This window comes from Perna viridis, chromosome 7, assembly GCF_037379345.1.
Source record: "Perna viridis isolate PV_CMFRI_1.1 ecotype Kerala chromosome 7, ASM3737934v1, whole genome shotgun sequence".
Lineage (NCBI taxonomy): Eukaryota > Metazoa > Mollusca > Bivalvia > Mytilida > Mytilidae > Perna > Perna viridis.
Window position 1 is genome coordinate 26,111,023 of NC_142451.1, and position 26,520 is coordinate 26,137,542.

General features: G+C 30.8%; 1 protein-coding gene across 2 annotated transcripts; it reads right to left on the minus strand.

Moving 5' to 3' along the window:
* Positions 1-692: 692 nt before the first annotated feature.
* On the minus strand, positions 693-26,497 carry LOC148612020 (phosphatidylserine lipase ABHD16A-like). 2 transcript variants are annotated; one of them, XM_088593101.1, is made up of 20 exons: positions 26,332-26,497; positions 25,837-25,893; positions 23,842-23,908; positions 22,746-22,832; positions 21,368-21,453; positions 21,070-21,143; positions 20,475-20,561; positions 19,771-19,844; positions 16,604-16,644; positions 16,052-16,153; positions 13,615-13,728; positions 11,544-11,708; positions 10,751-10,814; positions 9,082-9,145; positions 7,735-7,791; positions 6,924-6,995; positions 5,821-5,894; positions 4,975-5,058; positions 4,283-4,329; positions 693-2,738 (listed from the first exon to the last, which is right to left on the minus strand). In XM_088593101.1, exons 1-20 carry the CDS (start codon positions 26,416-26,418, stop codon positions 2,649-2,651), a joined length of 1,593 nt encoding a protein of 530 aa, XP_088449227.1. In that variant the 5' UTR covers positions 26,419-26,497; the 3' UTR covers positions 693-2,648. The 2 variants fall into 2 exon arrangements, with proteins under 2 accessions (XP_088449227.1, XP_088449228.1); XM_088593102.1 differs by having other exon boundaries at positions 1,440-2,738; positions 4,975-5,055.
* Between the last annotated feature and the right edge of the window lie 23 nt (positions 26,498-26,520).

Consider the following 26,520-nt stretch of genomic DNA (forward strand, 5'->3'; position numbering starts at 1 on the left):
ATATATTTAAGATCTTTTTTACAAATCAACTAAAGATTTGAGGACTCCTTTTTGGCCCTGAAAGATGTTAAGTAATAAATTGGCATTTAGAGAATGACTTGCAGTAATGTGTAAAGAAGCATTTAATGTCCTAAGCATGTTCCATTGAACACACTGTAATTAGTCAAAATCTCCATCCTATCATTAATATTATAGGATTAATAAATAGGAAATTTTAACCAAGTAAAATTGGCAGGAAAATTCAAATTTTTATGAAATGTGTTTAGTTTTGGAAAATCTTCTGTTCATCAAGGAACTTATTTTCTTGAGCTGAAATTGGTTTTATTTGAGTATAATTACAGTGTAAGATAATACTCTGTTAAAACAGTTTTTGAATGTAAATTTGGACAGGTTTTAAAAATTTGGAAAAATGGTGAAAAGAAACAAAATTTGTGAATGTGTGAAGTTGGATTCTATTTGATTACAGTTTATACTTCAGAAATCAGAAGTAAAGATTAACATTCAGTTTATACCTATTATGGCAGTTCTAAATAATACTAGATATGTAAATATATGATTACAGTTTCATTTCACATCATGCAATCCTTGAAATTTTGTTCATCTACTTTCACAAAAATCAAAAACCTCCAGTGCTAACAGCACTTTGATTTTTTTACTAAATGGAGTTGTGTGGTAAAAGATACAAAGACTGATGAATGTAAAATTGATAATTATTTAAAGCAGTCACTAGTGGCAGTGGTACATTTTCTTTTGTAATATCATCATGTTAACACATTTTACACTTCATAAAATTGTGTATAGAATAAACTTCAACCTAAGGCCAAAATAAAAAAAAATATTCTAGATTCTCATCCCCCAACCAATCTTTTCACCCACCCAGAAAATTTTTTACTGATTTAGGTTGTTTTGTTTCAAATTTACAGTATTTTTTCCTTAAACTGATAAAAAAATTATATGAAATTTGCCTGCCTAATGATAGATGAGAGTCTAGAATGTTTTTAATGATGGACTAACATATTTATTTTATTATTTGTACACTAAGAAAATTCTTGCCATTAAATTAAAATTTTTGTAAATTTCCTCTGACCCAACCATCCCCTATTTGATTAGGTTATTGACTGCTCATGTGCAGGAAAATACAATGTACCACACAAAAAGTTATTTTTTTTGCAAAATGAGTACTGCACTAGAAGTGGTTTGTAAGCAGGGAGTAAAAATAATATAATTCAACCATTTACAAAAGGATACCCAAGGATATATAAACTTATATGAAAATCCCTAGACTAGTTAGGGAGGAGTTACACTCACAAGAAATCGACAAAACAGAGAGACAGGATAAGCAAGTTGCAGGGTCAGAGGAAATAAAGATACTCAAACATGTATTCAGTGTTAACAAGTCATGAAAAATTCATTTTTTAAACTAACAAAACACTCCAAGGTACAGGAAAAAGTTTAATAAAATTTCATAACATTTTTAAGGCCAACATATTATCTACAGAAAGTGGTATCTGATGCTGTATAGTAAATAAGAAATCTGAATAAGGAAAACACAATTAAAGGTATATGAAATTGAACGTTACATAAAAAGTTAGTTATTTATCTGACCAAATCTTTAGTGCACAATTTATTTTGGAAAATATCCTATGATTCTATGGACATCTCCTTGTAATACCTTTAATAGTAATGAAATACATAACATCATTGTACAGGTCAATCCTAGTTCATATATATAACTAATATATCCCTTCTATTGCTCTTATAATACTATCTGACAACATAGTTGCTTAAGGAGGTAGACCTAGGGTAAGGGACATAACTCTTGAAATCAGTGATATGTTTGTATCATATCTTTAATTTCACCAAAGCCTATCAAACTTTAGTTTAAAACAGAATGTAATCAATCCAAGTTACTTTGATGCATGCATCCATGAGATTGATGTAAAATGCTGAATACAAGTGTTTCAATGATTTGTCAGAGTTGTGTCCCTTACCTAAGGTCTACTTTCCTAAAGTAACTTTAAAAAATATTCAAGTTATTGAACAATAGTTAAAAAAATACAACAAATAATTTACAAAATTTACAAAGTGAAGAACCAAACTCATAAAAGAATTCACACACTCACACATAAAAAATTGCTCATAACATTATACATTTCATACAAAAATGTCCATAAAATTTTTCATATCATTATCATATAAATAATGCGCAGTGCTGCCATTTAAGAAAATTATTGATCCAGTGTCTCTAATTATTTTCCACAAAAGAGGTTCACATAAAGGTATAGCCACATAAGTTTCAGGGATGAATCCAAGATTTCAAGTTAAAAGTAGGGGGTGCAAAATTAAAGCTGAGTGAAGCAAGGAAATTTTTTTTGAGGATTAGAATTTTAGAAAAATCTAGATTTAATGCAAAACAAAATTATTGGGGAGGGGATAAGCTGGGTCTACTCCCTATAAATCTATGCCTGAATTTAATTTAAGAGTATCAACTTCCTTGAGTAAGAAAACTTTGTAGTTGGCCCTTTCATCATTACATTGATTTATTTGGTTTAACCTTCACATTGACAATGAGTACCAAAATCCTCAATGTTTCAAGTGTTGTAACAAATAAATAAAGTTGTAACAAAGTCAATGGACACCACAGTACACTATGACCTTGGAGACCAAGGTCGTTGGAAAAGAGTTGCTGGTAGAGGTGAGCAGTGTGTTGAGTTGAATTCTGCCATGTATTTTGAAGCCTGAAACAAAAACATAATAAAAATGATTAAGAATGGTAACAACGGTAACCCAGCCCTTCTAAAATTCAAACTTAACATAATGCTCTTTAAAGTTTGAGTGTACCAACAATCTAATTTAAATCTATAAAAAGATTTCATCGTTTTAACATAAATGATGTATGCTGTATTCTGTAATATTGATATTGTCAAATATAAGTACACGTATTAAAATATTTCATAGAAATTCAAGAGCATGCCAAAGCAACTTGAGTGTTGTTATGCATTTAATGTACATATAGTCAAACTTGTGTAACTGGATACACATTGAGACCAGACACTACAGTACAGATTGTTGCAATACACAAGTTGAAATAAAAAAAATGTCAATTTTAGGATAAGCATGAAGTTGCACATTGTCATAATAGTTATACCCCTGTCCGTGCAGGTCTAACGAAACCAGACGGCAATCACAAATCACTTACTATGTATTCCCCATTCAGTAGAAGATCCAGAGAATCACCCAAAGGGGGGGGGGGTAACAAAAAACCTTTGTTCAACATATTTTTATGTGTGCTTACACACACACAAATAAGCTATCTTCATAAATAATTTTCAAATACATAAGGGGGCCTTGAATCTGCCTATGCCATTTATATGAAGCCATATACCACATTTGAAATAAATCCATTCATTGGGAGCTGAGATCATTTCCAGGGAAGTTTGGACGAACAGAAGGACAGGCAGATGGACAAGGTGATTCAAATATGAAATATGATGAAAAAGTGTTGAATTATACAGGTTATTCTGTGATATCCAGTTGAAGGATTAGACAAGTTCTACAGTATCAAACGGTGTAAATAGTAATGACCAGTTTACTCCTTTGATATACATGACACCAAAATTATTTAAATATACAAGACATTTAAATTTATGACATCATAAATGATATTTATAAATGCACTATTACTGTGACTTACTGTGATTATTCATAAGGGATGTTTCATGAAAACATATAACATTTATGAGTAACTGAGGGAAGGACCTTTTTTGCTAATGGGCTCAACCATAGAAGCAATGTTGCAGTCTACAGTATTTATTCAATTTGTCTCCCCCATGCATCATATATTTTAATCAACCAGCCTGAATATCTTAGCAATAACATTTAGTGTCATTCTCTTTAAGAATCAGGCAGTGGGTGTAATATGGTAAGAAAAAACTTCCATTTTGAAAATGTAATTTGACTATTAGCACTAACAGAATCATGAAAAAAAAAAGCTTTTCCATATCAGTTTGGTTAATTAAACTATAATTTCGTTGAAATGCACTGAAAATAAACTTTTTCAGGGCAGATAACTCTGTCGAAAACCTCATTTTTCTAACATTCTTATGAAAAATTCCTAACCAAATCAAGTGATGCAGAGATCAAATAGAGGTTTTTTTTCAAAAAGGGAAATCATCATTGAAATTACATTATCAGATTGGTTGGTTTTTGACATGTTTCTGATTTTCTCATTTTGCCTGATTCTTACAAATACTCGCACTTAATTTTTTTTAAAGCAACTCACTAGATACAATGTCATGCTTTCCTTTTCCTCTTGTGTGAAATCTTCACCTAAAATAACAAATGTAATACAAAGGTCATTTTCCTCCAAACAAAAGAAACATTTTTGTCTTCAATGAAGATTACAAAGTTTTGTGATGTTTTGGCAAGAGAAAGTCCTCAATTTAAATTACAGAATTAATTCAATATTGTGAAATATCCATTTTTTTCCACCGGGAACATTCAGTAAATCACTGCTATCTTTATAATAAATGTACATTGTATATATCAACCAAGGCAGTAAGATATAACTAAATGTCCACAATTAAATTATTGATTCCAACCCAAACTACACATTAATCCATAATTAAAATATTACATAGTGTTGAACTTTTTTAAATTGCAATCTATAGAAATCAACATTACTGACATCACACTTCCAAATTAGTGTCTACAAAAAATACTACCAGTAATGTATCTAAGAGAACCTACCAATCAAAAGGCCTATTACAATTGTTTTGGGGTGTAGATTCTAGTTGGTTGACAGTCACAAAATTCACTGATACAAGATTGTATCTAAGATAACTTACTAATAAGGCAGGGCTAACTGTCAGAATGTTCACTGACAAAGGATTGTATCAGAGTTAACTTACCAATTTAAAAATGGTAACTACAAGAGTGTTCACTGACAAATGGATTGTATCTGAAATTACTCACCTATTAGACAGGGGTAACTGTCAGAATGTTCACTGATATAAGATTGTAACTGAGATATACAGAGATCACTGTCAAACAATTCTTCTGAAATAAACAGATGAATTACAATACAATATGACTGATCAGAAAAGCATAACTTCTCCCTTTTACATAATGATGTTTACCATCAATTAAGCAAACTCACAAAAGACATTTAAAAAAAAGCTCATGGCAAGTAAAAGTCATTAATCAGATACTTATTAAAAACAACCAAATGTACACTTTTGTTTATGAAGATCACAGAGGTAACATTTAAACCACAAATGAAAAAACAGTCATAGCTTTATTCAAATAAAAAAAAAACCAAAATTATCAGAATTTTGTAAAAAGAAATATTTTAAAAGAAAGCCAATTTACTATGGATGGGGTATCAGGAGCAGATCCAGGTTGAAGGTTGGGGTGGGGGGTAAACAGAATTAAAGATTAAGCAAAATGGGCAAAAAACTTTGGGGTAGAACATGTGACAAATCAATGCATACATCCTGGATGAAGACAAGTAAAAAATGTAAACCAAAGCAATGTTTGAGCACAAGAAAATATCTCACCTATAAACTACTGAGAAAGTAATTTTATTCATGGATACCAATTTTCGTGGATTAGGGAAGAAACAAAAGTTCATGGATTCTTGAATTTGTAGTCTTGAAGTTTTCAGTATACACAAAAATGGAAATGTCCTTTTCGTTGAGAACCAAATTTCTTGGTTTGACCTATCCACAAAAACCACGAAAATTGGTACCCCACGAACAACAGTACTTTCAAAGTATATCTTTAGATTTGAATCCCCTATCTGTATATATATTAACATACCTTGTTGTGATATAGGTTTACTTAACCACTGTGACAATACAGTGACCGTGGAATCATTGACTATGTTGGGATATCTATAATAATAGAAATAATTATCATACAAGTACTGCTACAAATGTACCTACATACATGTACATGTATTGTAAACATAATTCATATGAAAACCACTGCTATATTTAAGAATAACAAGGATTTCAAAGATTTGTGAAAGTTTAAAAGGTATTTCATGCTAAAACAAGGTAAGTAGAATAAGATGATGGGTCAGTGTTCTCTTTTTGAGATAAGAGGATTTGACATTTTTGCAGGAAAAGAATTTCTCTTGATTTACCATAGGTTTTGTCTTAGTAGGTTTTATGAAGAATTAACAAGGATTTCATAAAAAAACTTGTCAAATAACATTTTAAGGTGAGTTTAATGAAAGTATGAAAGTATGAACAGAAAAGTGGGGCTCACTGAGCAAAAAATATTTTTACTATGAAATGGATAAAACCAAAGGAGTCTGGAAATCTGACAAAAATGGTTAAACATGAGCAGCAAACATCCTTAAGAAAGTATACAAACATTCATGGTTTTTTTAGAACTGCCTTTTTAATTTGCATGATCCTTTTTGTAAACCTGTATATAAAAAATCTACTGCGAGAATAGCCAAAATATGCTGTGATCTTTGAACCTTAAAGTTGATAACATCAGTCATGTTAAACTTAACTTTTTCCAACTAAATTTTGTCTATTTTTCACCACAATATTAATATTTTTTCAATGGAAGCCTTTTTTGCAAGTTTTTCAAAGGGACTTAACCTATTAACAAACTACAACATGGTTTGCAGTCTCATTAGGGAAAGGAAGAACAATAAACATTTTTTTTTATTTCATATTTAACCTATTAACCTTGTGAATTTGAAGTCTATTGCCGTCCATTGCTCCAATCGGACAGCAAACAAGTCTGTGAAGTTAGAGAGTTAATTCCCTTAGCTTAAAATTAAAAAAAAAAAAGAAGTCAAAGTCAGGAATACGAAAAAGGTCTATTGTATTCCTACACTGGTGTAAATGTAGTAAAAAGTTGTTATGTCTATTTTTCACAGTATGTAAATGTTTGATGTATACCTGTATTGAAGTAAATGTTGTAGCAGGTAATTTCCTCTATTACTTTCTAGTACTGTACCTCTCCCATCACCCCTTGTAAAGAAAATGTATAAACTTATATTAGAGTCAATATCAATACACCATATTTTGGTAAGCATTTTGTGCATATTTTTACATTGCAATCATTTTCTGAGCTTGTGAAAGCCTATTATACTATGCATCAATACATATGAATTGGCCACAAACTGACAGATTTTTGTATGTGGAAAGAGATCACATAATCATAGTAATGTAAACAAACAAACCAGAAGTTGAATGTTACTCAAAGAAATAATTATCTAATCATTAAATACACATTCAACTACCGAATTTATAAATCATATTTTCTTAACAACATGTTTAAATGTCCTATCAACATTGTTTGGACCAAGGATGAACAATATCGTTTTCATAAAACATGATTAGAGATAATGTTTTGACCTTCAAATATGCACTGGGTACAATATGTAGATGCATATTATACACGCCCAAAGCACCATAATATTCCCCAAAAGATGTGGTCCATGGTATTTTGCGAAAAATATGGCAACAACTTTTATGCTTTGCTATATTATCTACTGAATAGTTTAAGAGTAGTTATGCTTACAAGGTATAGGACATCAGACTTTTTAAAAACTATTCAATACCCACAAAAAATTTCAATCACTTAAACAAAGATGACAGAATGGCATGCTCAATATTAAAGAATTATTATGTCATTTTACAATATAAATTTAAATCCATATCTATGTGTAATTTATAGCTAAAGTCAATTAAAAAAAGATCAACCTACTGCGTTGTTATCATTTCATCTTCTAATCTTCTGATTAATAGAACTGGCCCTGGATACCTAATATTAAAGAGACAAAACAAATCATGAAATACAAATAGAACATGATCAAGAATAAAGCCAAAATTTAAATTGTTCGTTTCCCATTACTCTACCTACTCGTAAAATAGGCTTTATCAAAATATGTTTATTGCCATTCTCTGACATGATTTAAAAAAGAAATTCAAAGCAACATTTTCACTTCTTTGATGATGGTTTTTACAGAATCAGATAAACTTTGAAGGAAAAATTATTCCAACCTACCTAACCAAAGCCAGGAGCCTGGGTCGGGTAAGGGGAACCAAACATTATTTTAATTGTGGCATAAAGGAAGGTTTTTATAATTTTTTATTTGTATTTCATTCATATTTTACCTTTCAAATGTGGCTACTATTCATATGTTCCATTAACTATGTCCCAAATTAATCATACATAGTTTGGTAAGAATCAGGCAGGTCATACAGTAATGCTGATATATTGAAAAAAGTTTGCAGAGTGTTTTATTGCACTGAATAAATATCAGAAAATATACCAATACTATACACTTATCATTGCAGTTCTAGCAATATGAACAAAGCTACAGCAGAAGAGTTAAATTTGCATTAATGCACTGGTAAGTTCCAAATTTGATTATCTCCTTTTTGATCAGTCTAGAAAGATCCCTCTTCCTCATGACATTTAAATTAAAATTTTTATGAAAAGAGTTTTCTGTTGGTGTATTAATGTCATTCATTTCAGCAACAAAAAGCTCTGAATCACAACATGCCTGAATCTTTGATAGATCTGCACTTGTAGGTTTAGTTCACTACAACAACTCAATGTATATATATATCCAGAATCAGGGAAAACAAAGTCAAATCACCATTTCAATCCTTTTCAGTAATATGTTATTTTTACAAGGGTCAAAGTTAACTGTTATTCTAAAAAAAAAGTTTTCATCTGCTATTTCTGCAAATGTCATATGAATTAGGCACAGCCTACAACCTAGCACCACATGTATACACTTTTCTTACATTTGTTAATTCATTGAAAAAAGGACAATGACTAAAAGGGGAGAGATAGGATAGGTAAATAGTTGTCCATTTAAACCAAAAATAATTCAGCATACCGGATCAAGATACTGTAAATAGTTCTTTTTTCATTTCATTGCATACTTTTATTTTAAATAAATATCAAGGCTACTTTCTCTCTCTGAATTCACATCCCTGACCTATTTCTACGAGCCTGTCTAATACCTATTCTGATTTTACTGAACATCTATCTTAAACCTCACATGCAATGCTCGTTATTAAACAACTCTTATGAACTCACCTGCATAACTGTTCACTGTTTTCTAAATTCAAGTAATTATGAATTGTCAACTTTGTTAATTTATCTGAAAAATAGTAAAGTATACAATGTTTTAAATACTATGGTATCATCTATAAAACTAAAATGTGGTGTGAGAGTTTCCTTGTTCATTGAAGACACATGGATGACATTTTTCATTCTGATGGGCTTGTTATCTCTTTGAAAATTCACCATACCATTAAAATATAAAGAAACACAATGATGAACAAACACAATGATGAACAAACACAGCTAAAGATGTATAGATTTTCGACTGAATCTTAGTACTATTTAACAATTAAGTTACGTGGAACTGCTTATAAAACATAGGAATGTTTAGTAAAAATCGAAATGAAATACTAAATTAGGCAACTTCATAACTTAAAACCTACTGAATGACAACTTTGTATTGTCCTTATGGGTTATCTTATCGTAAAGAAACCATATTAATAAATGAATAAACAGCTGCGCTAAGAGCACAAGATACGCCCGTCCATAAGAATAGCTGATAGTATAAATTTTAGAAAACAATAACCTGATTTCTGATTACCAAATAATTAGTCTGTATATATAGTGAGCAAAGTTTTTTCTTCAGTTATTCAAAAGTATAAATGATCTTACAACTGTTTGACATGATGAAAGTATACAATAACATTTAAAAAGGATTCTTTGTTTTTGAACTAGATAAAACTATAATAAACTACAGAATTGAAAACTGGACAAATAATTCATTATGTAATAATATTATTATGAGGTAAGACCTACAGTTAATAGTACAATTCCTTCTACTTCTACTGTAAGGAAGTCCATATTGCCTTGTGGTCAGAATATTAAGTTTCTAGGGTACCACTCTGACAATTGTCAGTATTCATAAAAATCAAATCTATTGTAGAATTGAAGTCATTTGTTGGTCCCAATATAATACAGCTTTTCAAAACTGTAAGTAAGCAGCAATCTTATGTCGTGGTAATTACATCAGATTTGACAACAATATAGATTTTTAAGTGAATAAAGTTCCGTAACTCTGGAACAACAAATAAATAATTCTTCAAAATCAAAAGGGAGTGTTCTTCCGTGAATATTAATATCGTGCTAAAATTTCATTTGAATCCGTAAAAGCGAATTTGAATGATGGACGGAAGGACCAATGGACGGATGGACAATGGTATACCAATATACAACCATAATCTAGCATGTCTATAAAACTGTATAAAAAATTTCAAGAATAGTATCAGTACAGCTGAGTTATTACATCAGATTTGACAATAATATAAATTTTTAAGTGAATAAAGTTGCGTAATTCTGGAACGACAAATAAAAAATTCTTCAAAATCGAAAGGGAGCTTTCTTCTGTTAATATTGTGCTAAAATTTCATTTGAATCCGTAAAAGCGAATTTGAGTTATTGCTCGATGTGTGGACGGACAGATGGAAGAACAACGGTATACCATAATACGTCCCGTCTATAAAGACGGGTATATAAAAAGGTGTTGCTAAGAAAAGGATACACATATTTAAAACAGGAATTATAAAAACTAAGTTCTTACGGTTTATTGTGACCAATACTTGAACAAGTAAATTAGTCATGTTTCTGCCTCAAATTTTATTGACTTTTCATACTGTTGCAAAAATACCTTCAAAGAAAAACTTACTGAAAGACTTGGGCATTCTAGCTTCAGCAAGTGGTAACACATGGTCAAATGTTGCATCTAAAATCTACAACAGCAGAATGACTGACAATAATGGTGTTAACATCAACTAGATACAAAACTAAGCATAAGTGTACAATTCCGCAGACAAGTGTCAATGTATAGAACAAAACTGTCAAAGGACTAAATGTGCCAATCAGAAGATGAATGTGAATCGTGTAAGTAGGGGATAAATGATTGACTAAGTAGACATATAAATTAACAAACAAAAGTTGGTTTTCTTTTGTTTTTTTTTTTAAGTAAAGTCAATCAATGTGTTTTTCATCATGAACTCTTTTAAAGAACTAAAAATATAAACAGTGGCTAATTTTTATTGCTAGATTAGCATAATAAACATTTATCCTTAAAGATAATATTTTCTTGAATGTGCTTGTTTTACTTTAAAAAAATCTGTAGAGACACTGTACTAAAATATGGTTGAAATTAATTGAACAAGTTGTTTCTACAGTGTTTATACAAGGATAAACTGATGGGTGTATGGTGATGCAACTTCATGTATATCAATTTGCAACTTAAATAGTGAAGGGATGAAAATAACACAGTAGAGAAGTGTTCCCTGCAGCTTTTGGAAAAGACTGGATAATCCAGGAATCCAGCTAAAAAATGGCACCCTGGCATGTAAGTGGCAATTTTTAAGGCACACCATACAATGAGTAACACTTATTAATATTGAGAGAAAAGGACAGGGGGCCTGTGCCCTCCTCAACCCTGTAATAAACAGCATAAAGACACTTACAACAAAACTGACATCAGGATAATTCATGGCAGCCCAAGTTGCTGAATATCCTCCTATAGACCAGGCAAATAATGCTATACTATCCGGCATAAAACCGAGTTTGTGTATAGCATACTGCATCACAGAATCAATAGCAGTCTGTTCTTGTTCTGGCAGCGGTGCTCCCTGGATGAAAGTTTGAAAGGTAAACAATATAAGCTTGACTTGTCTCAGCATAAATTAAAACAACATGAAATAATTTGCATAAAGAACATGGGCCTAATATCCATGTATTTTGTTCATTGAAAAGTACTCATGATTTAATGCTAAAATTAGGCATCTAAATGTGCCAGGAATCAATTATATATTAGGCTGATCGGGAAACACCAGGATAATAGATGTTTTGAAATGAAATTTAGAACAATATGAACTATCCTATGACAAAATGTGACCATTTTGATCACTGAAACAGAGAAATGACATACAGTCAAACCTCAATAGCTCAAGCTAGGGATCATAGGAATGTGTTTGAGTTCTTGGGAGTTTGAGAATTTAAAGTTTGTAGATTTCCAAATTTTTTTGTTGCTGCTCCAAGTTTGACTTTATCGTTAGAAATTGCTTACTTCCTATGAAGTTTTCTTACTTCTTAGATATTTTTCGTTCGCTTTCGGAAGGTTATGTTGATTTGTGGACATTAATAATAATGTGTTTGCTTGTAAAAAACGTTCAGAGTTCCTTTATAGTCAATTTTTTGGTTTCAACTTATTTTCTTCGATGCCGACATCTGAACATTCTCGATCTTCAACCATTACAATGTTCGACTAAAACAACTTATTAGTGATGATTTAAATATAACCTGTGATCAACTAAAATGACATTTTAATTAATGACAGGGTTTAAGTTTTTTCACACCTTTTATTACCCAAGCTGACAAAATGGCTGACGAGTTAAGAGTTAGTAAGGGTTATTCTCGAAGACTTATTACCAAACAGACAGACTAGTCAGTATGAGTGTTCAAGAAATCTAAGTTCTTGAAATCCAAGGTTATTTATATTGATTATATATGAGAAAAGTTTGGTACTTTGAATTTTGTTTGAGAAATCTCAGGTGTTCAACCCATCTGAGTTCGAATGAGTGAATTTTGACTGCAATAATATTTCAACCAAAAACACAAAATACGAAAATATGCCATGGTCAGGCTCAAACTCTAACAATAAAAAACTAAATAGTATGACTGTTAAAACCAGTTGGGCTATGAACATTACATAACAAATGTGTTGTATGAAATTACTTAAGGTTTTAGGTTTCTTTGTTTTGTTTTTTTTATCAAAAAGTTACATTCTCAACTAAAAGCATGTTACAAACCATCTTGTGCTTATAGAATAGGTATTTGTGTTATAAACATCATATCAAAGAATGCAAAACCTAGTACATTATAATGGTTGCAGTGGTGCATCTTGGGAAATTCTAGACTCAAAGTGTTCATTTTTTGTTGCTTATTTTTTGTAATATTGCTCCCTCAGACTTCTTATAAATTTGCATTTTTAGGATTGACAAGGGGTTTTCCTTCTGATTCATGGAATGAAAATTTTTGTTACTTGAACAATTTTTTATATTGGTTATCTGTAGTCAGAATCCTTTGGAAAATGGCCAAGTTCATTTATTGAAGTTATTGAAATTTTTAGAAAATTTTGCCTGCTTTTCAGAAATATTTATAGAAAAAGGAACAAAACAAGACACTGTACTATTGTTTGTTGTGGACCAATTTTTGTGGTTTTCATAAGTAGGCCAAACCACGAAATTTGGTTACCAACAAAAAGGTGAATCCCATTGATGTGTATACTGAAAATCTCCAAAAAACAAATTCAAGAATCCACAAACTTTTGTTTCTTTCCAAATCCATGAAAATTGGTATCCACGAATTAAAGTACTTTCACAGTAATACAACAATATGAGATTAAAAAATATCTTCCTGAATGAAAAATGATGTCTGAAGTATGAATACTAAATTAGGTCTGTATGAATATTTAGTACACTTTGCAGACAGTCATTTAAACCTATAATAATGAAGCATTCTTTTATGAGATCTTACAGAACTGCCAGCAAATCCTGGATGATTCCAGCCTAGAACTGAATACCCAGCTTCCAATGGTGTCACGGTACATCCAATCTCATAAAATCCTGCATTGCCTTCACAACAAATCACCTAGAATGCAAGGTATCAATAAATTACAAGATGGTCAAGGTGAATGGCATTAGGCTGTGAATATTGCATAAAAAATCAACTTTGTTTTAATAACATAAAAATTGTTCCCAAAATACTGGTTTTTTAAAAAAATAATTGTAAAATATACAAATATGAGGAAAAATAATGTTTTGTGGCATTAGTTTATTGTAATGATGTCATAGTGGTGCCAAAATTATATGCTGTTTAACAAAAATTGCTGGAAATTGAATTTTTATTTTTACATCCAGAAAACTGCAATTTGTATGTCCAAATTCAAGAAACAACTTTATATTCTACATAAAAAAAACTATGTAATAATCAATGTATTCAATGAATATGAAGGTGTTTCTTGAGTGTTAACACCATTTCCTTGCACAAAATATGACCAGAATGTTACCAAAAAGTAGAAAATTGACATAATATCTGAATTTTGGTAAACTTGAAGCAATTCTTTGTCCTCTCAATGCAAGAAATTTTCTGAATTTTTGTTTTCTCATATATAATGGATTCAAGTCTCCAAATTCACAAATAAATCTTTCAACACTTCACGTTCAATTTTCAGTAGTATTTTAGGCCAATGAGAGCCTATGTCACCCCTTTTCCTTTGAATATTATTCCACACACATATAATAACACTATGTCTAGTCATGTTATAAAAAATGGCATGATGAAATGAATATGTATCTTAAGTTATAAAAATGCACATATAAAGATATAAAGACAGACTTCTATAATTTTCCTCTATCACAGAACTAAGACTCTATATAATGGAATGTCACATTTCTCCACACTTGACAGAAAATATTCAGCTGACCCTCTTGCATTTAATGGAAATTCAATTGCCTCAGGTGGATAACAGTTGCTACTAATCTGTGTTTGATTCGAAACATCTTCTTTACTCCAATAGGATTTTAATTACCTCAACCAGTGATTCAGCTAGTTCTCGCCATTTACAAAAGGATTTCATAAATGACAAAAATGTTTTAGAACGTTTTCGTCACTTAAAATTTTAAAAGTGTATTTAAAAAGTTCCATTCAAGAAGTATCACGTAAATTTTTGTCACCTTAAATATAAATATAAATGCTGTTAAAAACTGTCCATCGAATTTCACCTGGTCTTACACTCTGACAAGTTTATGACCCCACACTTGGTAATAACCTGGTCAACCAGATGTGAAATACATTATATTTTTTTCAACGGACATCCCTGATATGTGCATCATTAATAATCCTTTAAAATAACACAATTTATCAATCTTTTGATCATTGGGAACACAACAGATAATCCCAGGGTTCTCACTCTGCTTCAGCCAGTTGTTTTCGATCTCTGAAACAAAGCTTCGAGTTTACATAAGACATTTCTGATTTTAAGTACGTTTAAAATATAACTAATAGATATCCTTATTTTAATGATTAGTCGTGTTAAACGATATCGATATTTAATGGATGCCGACAGATATTTACACCCGTATAAAAGCAACTTCTTCATGAACCTCACACATACATAGCTATCTATTTTTAGAAATTTAAATGCATTCATTATAAATACAATTTCTCTCAATGTGATGGATTTCAATAAATTTTAACGCAATACCAGACAGTTGGGAAGTATTAATCAATGATAAATACTTATTTTATGATTCTCTTTTCTTCTTGAAACGAAATCACAATGTTTACGAACTTCTTCAATATTCGACTCATGGTCCAGGGTCAAAGGTTACTAAAAAATTACCACCAAGCAGTAAGACATCATGGAACAACCGCTTACAGAGTTCAAAATTCTACAGTTGACTATGACAGTGTGGACAAGCTCCTTTCTATCTGTCTGGTTTCTGCATTATCTTCTGTTGACTGAGAGGAGATTTAGTAGGTACTATCTGATCAAGACCTATCTTAGGAACAGGTTCAAGGTTTCATCAGCAAAATCTCTTCTAAAGATCTGTCTCCACCCTTCTGATTTGAGAACTTTAAGGTTGAAGAGGGCTTTTGAGGTGGGGTGTTTGGCAAAGGACAGGAGGATTTTCTCTTACTAGTTGAGTGTCAGGGCATACCATAATAATAGCTTTTGTCAAATAGTAGCTATTTTTAGACTGAATGCATCAAAGCTTTGTCATGATGTAAAAAATCTATTTTTCTAATAGTAACTATTTTATTTTATTATGTAACACACGTTTTCTTATATAACGTGTCGTTCGTGCTTTACGCAAAAGTGACGAAAGCCCTCAAAATCATAGCTAAAACCCTGCTTAACTATTGCCCAAATAGATATGTGATATAAATTATCATCCATTCCAAATCTTACCAATGTTTTTCCATTATTGCTGACAGTATTACGTCTATCAAAAAACAATGTGTCTATTTCATTGTTATCCTCTGTCTTCACTTTTGCTCTGATTCCATGTTTCTGTAATTTTAACATCACAATGATTTAACAGGAATAACTGTAGTTATAATGTTATAGTTAAAAATATTCAAAGAAAGAAACCAATCAGGTTTTGTAGAAAATGATACACAATCACACAGCAGAGAATTTTCATATCTCATCGTCCCATGACCATAATGTGATGTGATGTAGTAAAATATATGTTGCCAAAGAAGTTGATTGAACAACTAAATCCTAAAGAAACATTTAGAGAAGATACTGATAGATTTATAAAATATACAGCAACTACATTTAATTGTTTCTAAAAAGGTGAAATAAATATCTAAAAACAATATTTTGTGAAATCAAATGTCAATGAAAGAATGTGTGAATCTTCTTTTTTTAAGTTGTAGGTTTCTCTTTGGCAATCTTACACCCATTAATTCTTCGTCTGATTTATTGATATGTATTAGAAACTTGAAATCTCTATACCTCTTCAATTAACTTCGATCTGTTCTGGCATAATGTTGGTTCTTCAAAAAAAAAAAAAAATGTTTACAAAATTTAATATGAAAACAAAATCAAGGATTCAAATATTCATCATGGAATTAGTATTGCTTTAGTACCTTATACACGCTGATAGAACTGCTGGAGCAAGTATGGACACATCTTCAAGCTTGAATTTTGATTCTGATTAAATATTTGGCACAGGGTATGAATTTGGCCCCATATCCATAAATGGTCACAACAGTGATTGGGATTACCGTGCGCCATGTGCCATGGTCGCAATTCCTCTTATATTGGCACATTGAGTGATTGAAAGAACAATAAACATTGTTTGAAAGACAATAAAATAAATAAGAATAAAAATAATTTGATAATATCAGAAAAGCATGGAGTGGGGGTTCCATTTGAAATTGAAAATGCCACCAAAGACATTTTTAAGCTCGACCAAAAACAGAAGAAATTATCTTTTTCAAAGCCTAAAAAAATATTAATGATGGTAATTACCAGAATCAAACTGTATTTGTTGTAAAAACTAACTTGGCAGCTGGACACAATTATGAACCCCCTATTGAAAATATTGATAATGGTGGAGCCATATTATCTGGTCCTAAAGTACTCCCCAGAAAAAATCAAAAATCTGATTGCAGCCAAACAAAAAAATAGACTCTTTCCTATCACTTGTGATAAAATACTTTAATAGCCAAGTTAGGGTCTAACTGATGGGGGATCTGTGGACTATGATAAAGCACTAGACAATACATTAGTATAAAAACTCATCATTAACTCTTAATAAACATTTGATCTGCAGTGTAAATTAAAGTTTGTTTATGCTACATTTGGTCTTCAATATCTATCTCTATCCGGCCTTAGCTATTATTCCAAATTTTGTCCCATGTTTTTTTTTAGAACGGCCCATTGAAATTGAAAATGTCCCACTGAATAGAAGAATAAGGGAGCCATAGTCCCATTTGCAAAATTTCAATCCCAATCACTGTCACAACCCCAAAAATCAATTACAGCCTTCCTTTTGTGCTATGACATCTTGCAGTACAATGTCAAGGAATTTCATTCACTTATAGTCAAGCCACTGTCTAGAAATCTAGAAAAAAAATTTTTTTGGTCCATTTTGTCCCCTAACTCCTAAACAATTAAATTTAAAACCCCTAAAATGAATCCCAGCCTTTCTCTTGTGGTACAATATCAAAAGATCCATTCACATTTAATCAAGTTATTGTCCAGACATTATGAAAATGCTTGTTTCTGAACCCTTTTATGCCTTGAACTCCTAAACAATTCATGCACAACTCCAATAATCAATCCCAGCCTTCCTTTTGTGGTATGGCAGCTTGTGGAACAATTTCTGAGAGATCCATTTACTTATAGTCAAGTAATTGTTCAAACATTATGAAAATGCTTGTTTCTAGCCCCTTTTTGACCCCTTATTTCTAAATGATTCCAATCACAACCCCCAAAATTCAATCCCAGCCTTCCTTGTCATGTTAGGTATACATCCACTTGTCAGGAAGTTGATACTGAGCAGCACAACATGTGTCCCACCTATGTATTCCATATAGTAAAAAATGACTAAGTCCCAAAAACACGATTTGAATCCAACAGAAACCACAATTGCTTACACTGTATGCCCGCCCCATCTATATCAAGAGACATCCCACATTTGAAATCAATACATCTATTGTGACAAAATTCAGAAAGTTGGACAAAGAAAAAGGAATGGACTTAAACACAGACTCAGTGGGGGTATAAAAATACAAGTAAATGCCAATGAAAACATTTCACATATTGAGCTAAACTGGTTGAATTTTTAATCATTACTTTTTTCTCAGCCCCTCTCTATGTGCCAAAATTCTTGTATGATTCTTATCTCTAGTGATATATCACTTAATTTCTTAGCACCACATAGTGTATGAATACTTTAATCTGTGTAACACCACAATACTGGCAAATAATTCAAGAGAAATTATTCTTTCTACATCCTTGGTCATTTTTTGGGGTCCTTTTTTTGCAAGCGGAAAAAAATAACTATATTTTAGCAAATTTGAACTATTAACATGACCTGAAAGTAGTTATAGGCCAATCAGAAAATAATAAAACATAGATATAAGTAATAATATTTGTATTTCTGCATTACCAGGGTTCTCATCCCTCCCAAAAAAAATAGCAAGTCCCAGTACTCCCTTGCCACAAAAATGACAAGTCCTGTAAGGAATTCAGAGGGTCCCACGAAAAGTGGAGGGTCTTATGTTTTATGTGCATATGTTTTTTGTTTTATTTGTTTGTAACACATTTTTTATCATTGAACCACGTAAAGATAGCATGTTTGTTCACTTTCTTCCACTTTCCCCAACCATGGAAACGTTTTCAGCCATTGCATACATAAAATTCCAATTTTCTTTGGTGTAGTGGCTGCACAAAAACTAAATTCTTCTCCTGCATTGTCCAAACGAGGACGAGACTGTGACTTTATTAAGTCATCTTTCGGTCATTTTCGACTGCCTAAAAAAGCTTCAAGTTTACTCTGAGACATTTGTAATTTAAAATACATTTCAAATACAACCTACATGTATATATATCTTTATTTTAATGATAAGTTGTGTTAAACGATTTCGATATTTACTGGATGCCAACCGATATTTACTCTCTTATTAAAACAACCCTTGACAAACCTTGCATATAGCTATCTATTTTTAGAAATTTAAATGCACACATTGTATACAATGTCTCTGATGTGTGTCTGGTCATCATATGGACTTTAATTAAGTTTAACACAATACTGGACAGTTAGGAAGTATTAATCAACGATAAATATTTAGTTTACGATTCACAGTTTATCTTTTTACGTGTTATATTTGTCGATCATTAATACCACATGCTAATCGTCTCAGCACTGTTTTATTGTGCTGACGGCTTGGATTAACATTAAATGATGAGTAATCGTACTACTTATGTAGATTTCGATAATTGGATCGAGAATTTTCACAAGTCCCCTGGACTCCCCTGTTGTGATTTTCAAGGGTCCCCAATGAATTTTGAGTGTCAGGGATCTGGGAGCTCAGGACCCCAAGAACCCTGATTACTAATAGATCTTCATTAAGTACCAGTTATTGAAAAATATCCATAAAAATAAGACATACCTAACAATGAATTCATTAAAGCTGTTGCTCCTGGATACATCATTCTTCTTCCAAATGTATGTGCACACATGTAACTATAAAATATTAAATCATATTAAACAAAATACATCAGTTAGACTTATTGTAAAGGGTCATGGGAGATAAATTTTGTAACTGAAATTGTAAATTGTAATTATCAATTATTCCTCATCTTTTAAACACATTTAATTATGAAATTAGATATGAAGTCTAAAAGGTGAAAGATTAACTATTACCAGGGATGTACTAAGAAACCTTTTATAAATTTTATTTGAATGAGATTTTTAAGTAGAGCATGACAATGAAAACTGCTAACAATCATCATAGAGAAATTGGGTATCCTCCATATATTTAAAAGTTATGTATAGTCACTGACTGAATATAACTTACTATTGTAACGTCACCAACATGATATTGTTTTGAAGTTGCCAGGATGTTGGCCACTTTGAATTAAAAACATGTTTTTCTTGCCTTAATTGTTATTTTTCATTTACATTTTTGTTGCAGTATGAAGATAATATATGAATTCAGCTCTAACTGGTGAAAATGCTCGGCACAGACTCATATTTCTCTGTGATTCTAAGTCTCATCCATATTCTAGTCTTATGTCAAGTCAGTGCACTCTCTGTGTCCTTTAATAAACCTTTCAAAAATACAACATATAATGAAAGATTACATATCATTACCTGGCAAAATTAATTGGTAGATGTAGAATCTGGGAGACTGTAGTTCCTGATGGCTTCGGTACCTGAATTTTTGTTCTCTTCACTTCACTGAATAAGGAAAGTTTTATTTTATGTAATGAGTAAAGTTAACAGATACCAATGACGACAATAACAATCACAACAGGGTGATACAATGTACCATTTGTACAGAATTTTTTTTGGTGGCTGTATAGAAACGAAAGTTTTTACTTTGTATGAAATTAAATATCATTATATGAGTAATGTTTGTAATAAATCCATACAAAGACAGAATAATATACTATAAACCAATATATTTTGGAACACTTTATCATCACAAATTTTGTAGGAAAGAAAAAAAATCCGGAAAATAAATCACCACAGGAATAGAAGTTAGAGCGTAAATCATGAAAATATGAAGCAAAATTTAAATGATATCATGAAACTTGAAAATGAGTATCTGTGAAAACAAGCTGCTTTAAAGTTTGTTAAATTCACATTTCCTGTTTTATTTAAAATATATAATAATTTGAATATAATCATAACAACCCAGTAACAGGCATATTTGTGTTTTATTTAGTAAGGGATTATGGTATACCTATTATTGACATCACTCCACTTAAAGTCAGCTATCCAGGCCCAAAACTCAAAATCGTACATGGACAACTGTTTCTAAAAAGTAAAGTATGTTACCAACTTAAATTATGTTAATCACAGACTGAATAAATCCTTATACAGAATATAATAATAAATCACATGCATGAGCTATATTATAAATTGCTCAAACAGCTTGATGTTTAGTAGAAAGAGGTTGAATGAAACCACTATTTGTAGAGCTATGGACTCTGGTATTAGTACATATTCAGAATCTTCATTTACTAATTATGTAATCATACCCTAGTAGCAGGTGTACAAGATCTCTCGGCAGCCATAAGGACCTCTAAAAACAAAAGATAGTCTGTGTTGTAGGCTCTACCCATACCTATAAATAAAGAATGAAAAAAAAAAGTTTTTCATCATACATGTATCTTCCTAGTCTTATCATTTATTGTTTTCTGTTCATTTCGATAACGTATTATGCATTTTCATAATTAATTGATGTTTTCTCATTATTTTAGGATAAATAGGGGTTTGCCTCTCAAAATAAATTTTGGTAACATTATTTGTAGAATGATGCTTTTCTGTATTATATTCAATATTGTCTGTTTTGTAATATTGGTGCTGGAAGCATTTCCCAACATCATGATTTTTTATTGATAGAGGATAAAGTCCTCAAAATGGTAATCAATGTGAATTTAACCTTTGACCTTAGAAGCACTGAGAGCCTGATTTAAGTCTGACAGGAAGTTAATTTTTAATATAAAGGGTAATATGGAGCAAGGATCTTTTTTAATTTCGTACCTTAAACAACATAAAATGTTTATAGATCAAATTTTATTAAAGTTTTGTTAAATTAAGAAGAAAAATAAATCTTAGGCATTATTATTTTTCTAAAATATCAATACATTCAACTTTGTCCTCATACAGGTTTCACCTGCCTCATATTATACAATTTCTTAAGAGTTGTAAATTGTTTTTCAATGTTTCAATGCATCAGTTGCTCAGTTGAGCTCATTCATTATATTTCTAAGATACAGACAGGAGAGTTCGCCGATCTCATTAGTGATGTCATTTTCACTAATTTGCATCTCATTAAGTGTCAAATTGGTTGGCAAATAAACTTCACAACAAACAATTAACAATGTTAGGACAGTAATCCCCATTTTCAAAACTTAATAACATTGTCATTTTATATATAATTTTGGTTCTGTAAAATGTTTTATCTAATTTTGGTTCTGTAAAATGTTTTATCTAATTTTGGTTCTGTAAAATGTTTTATCTAATTTTGGTTCTGTAAAATGTTTTATCTAATTTTGGTTCTGTAAAATGTTTTATCTAGTTAAATTAACTCATATTTTGTCTATAAATTTATTATTCTGTTACCTGAAAATTTGTAGTGGTGTTTAAAAATAATACATTATTCTTCGTATGTCATTGTTCTTTAAATTTTACTTACATATACTATATTCCATGAATGTTTGTCTGAAATTTCCACATATAATAAGAGTTTTATTTACAGTATAGGGACTCAAAAGAATTTGTCAATTATTTTTAAAAATAAATAAAGTAATGATGAATTAAAGTCGCATCCACATGGATATTCTGCCAACCAAAACCAAATCACAAGTAACTGATGACATCAACAAGAACTCAACTACATAATATTTTAAATACCTCTCATCATGTAAGCAAATCCATAGATGAAGGATATAGAGATCAGATATCCTGTTAGGGTTTTAGCTCCTTCTTGAGTAAAATAGCCTAAAACAAAAAACAAAAAAAACAATACTTAAGTGTGAGTGTTTGTAAGAATCAGGCAAAATTGGAAAAATCAGAATCATTCATGTCAAAACCCCACTGATCTGACAATCTAATATCACTCAAAGATGCTTCCTCAATTTGAAAATACTTCTATTTCATCTCTGCATTACTGGTTTTGCTAAGAAATTTTTCAACAGAATGTTAGAAAAATGAAGTTTTTGACAGAATTATCTGCCCTTGAAATGTTCATTTTCACTGCATATCAATGAATTTGTAACTCAAAGGTCCAGTGTGATATGGAAAATCTTGTCTGTTTTCCTTGATTTTGATGGTACAAATTGTCAAATTACACTATCAAAATGATGGGTTTTTTCATACCATGTTTCAACGACTGCCTGATTCTTACAAAACAAAGACATTTGCTTACACTTAATGGCAAAATAAGCGTATACATATTCTTTGAAATTAATAACCTCCTGGAACAAATAACAATTCAATTTTACTGTGTATCGCCTGAATATACTGAAATATTGCTACTCCGGCATTAAACCCCAACAATCAATCAATCAATTTTACTGTGATTGGAGTAACCTGCATGAAGCAGATAAATGTGTCCTTCATGCTTGTGTGTTCACACTGTTTACTATATGTCATGAAATGTTATTTTTACAAGGTTTTAAATATCAGCAAAAAAATAATGAAGCTTTGACATAAAAGTTTCATTGCAATTTCAGAAAAGGTTATAGACAAAAATATTTTATGGTGTCAATGAATTGATAGACAAAGACATATAACTGCCATGCTACACTTATTCAGGTAATATTATTTCAAAACTATTGTTTATGGTCGTAAAAATAAATATTTCAATTCAAAAGATAAATCAATAATGGTAACATTTTCCAATATCATTACAACACATCTTCTCCATTTAATATTTGTCTTACATCTTAAAAAGAGTATAACATGTATAAGGCTGGATGTACCTCATATCTGATACTGAGAGACTTACCCCTTCTGTACAAGAAAGTCAATACTATGGGAGATGTCCAATATGTGAAGGAATAACAAAAGCGTATCTGAAAATATAATTAACGGTACAGTAGTGAGGAGTCATTGACTAAAAAATGGCAAGATATTACTGCTTTATGCAAAGCGGTAGTCAAGAAGTCAAAATCACTTTGGACAAAAGGATTTGTTGTATAATAATAAATTATAACATATAAATAGACTATTTATATTATTTGTTTATTCCAAACCGATTTAGCTAAATATAATTTTGAATGAAATGAAAGTGTCCACATGCCAGATACAAATAATATCATTTGTCACTTATGAAGTATCTTTTTTTTTGTTGTAAAACTTAGATTTGTAATTTCAATACCAAGATAGGTGAAATAATCAATTAATAGACTAAAACTTATAGACTTAAATTATCTACTTTTTCCTACTTTAATTGTACTCTACCAGTACATTGGATTCATCATAATATTGAATGTTGTACTACAGAACATGCTTTGTTCCATTACAATAAGGTTGTGTGAAATATTTCAGTCAGAAATATACTTTGGACAAATGTTGCATCACCTTTCCTGATTTTTTTTTGGTGGTGATGAGGCTGAAAAAGGCTTAAAATTCCCTTCTCTTTTAGAATAATTCAGGAAATATTTCCTTGTGAGAAAACTTATGAGTTAACATATAACATGAAATAAAGAAAACAATATTATTTCCAAGAACATGTATCACTTACTGAAACACAGTATTAAGTAGTAGTATTTTTAAAAATCTGACAAAAGCTGATTCATGCATTTCAAAAACACATCGAATTCAATTTTATTTCTTATTCAGGAACAGTTACTGATCACATAACCAGTCTTAGTTTTTCATTTGGTTGTTGTGCTTTTGTGATAAAAATCATATAGATTGTATAAGAAATTGGCACTTTGCAGAGTTATCGTTCTTGATTTTGTTTCATTTGGTTGATTTTAGCAGTGATTTTTTTTAGCGCTCGTCATTTTTGACAAAACACTTTTCAGAATGACGAAAATAATCTAGTCTCATATCGTCACCTGAAATCTTTGAAAGTACAAAAAACATTAAGATCCCAAAAGCACAGTCAAAATTGTGCTAAAAATAGGATTTCATGAGGCAACAGAGAGGAAATATTTATTTGAAAATATTTATATCTGTCCAATGCGTGTATTACTGGTACATGTAAAGGCAGTTCATATCTACATCTACACTGTGCTAGATGCATTTTTTCAATATCATATAATTTAAAATTATGCCAAGGATGTATAGAATATATAGTACCTGATTACGTATAACAGTGTAAAAGAATTTTTATTTTTGATGATTCTTAAAGGCTGGGGAATTTTTTTTAAATTAAATATCAGGTATATATGCTATTTAGAATGTCTGGAAAACATGCTTGCACAATAGTGAATATGTACTTTATTCATGTGCAATGTTCATAAAAGTTTTATTTAATGTCTTTACGGTGTTTAAAATAATAGATGACACTGAAATATCTTGTGTCATATGTAAATACTACTTTAAAAAAATATACCATTAAAATGGTCCTCATTTTCTCATACGAAAGTGACTAAAGCTTTCAAAATCAAGATTTTAGTGGGATATGAATGTATGATTGTCTAAAAAGTGCAGATCTAAATGTAGAAATGATTATCGTAATGTGAAAGTATATCATATGTAGACTGAAAAGGCATTGTTAGGTGGGTATTTCTTCACCATGAATCACTTTACCATTTGAAGTGTCTAATTTCATGTGGACTGGTACTTAAACATTCATCCGGTTTACTCATGTTTTAACAAGACATGGAATAGGAGGAGACAATAAAAATATTGTGGTCAATTTTTTTTAAAAAAAGGTCATATGATTGACATAAGGTGGAGCAAACAAAATATGATCTCCATCTATTCTCATAGCATTGTCAAATCAAAATCAACTTCCAAAATACGAAAAAAAAACAATTTATAAACTTACCACATTGATAACTTTATCTGCAGTAGATTCTATTGCATTAGGAGAATATGCTTTTCCCTACAAAGCAAAATTAACATTATAAAATGGCTAAAAGAATAAATATGTGGCTTGTAAACTATAGGCACGTTAATCACAAAAAAATTGCAAGAACTTATGAAGCATCACCTCATACAAATTTAAAACTTTGAAGTGTGTGGATATTCAGTGAAAAAATTTTTAGTCCAAAAATGATTAAATAAAATTATGAATCTAACATATACCATGGGCTAAAAAAATCAGTATGATGAAAAAAAAACAGGTGTTCCTGGCATGTGGATTTCCCACAATATACCAAATAGCCCGACACTTATAATGCTTCTTTGGAAAGGCTCATTCATGAAATGACAAAAACTATGGTGGCTATAATAACATGTCGACATAAACTACTTGGCCGGTAACTTGATTTACATATATGATCCAAGTGTAAAAGAAAAGGTGGAAATAAACCCTATTCACCTGGTGAATGCCATCACTGTGCTTCCGAAATAAGCGTGGACCACGTGTGCATCTATATAGATTGTAAAACTGCTGAAAAAGGGCCATGGTCGGCGATTATTCTACTAGTCAGAGCAATTCGTGACGATAAAACGCAGCGAACTGAAGAATTATCACTGTCAAAAATATTTTTCAAAACATACTAAGATT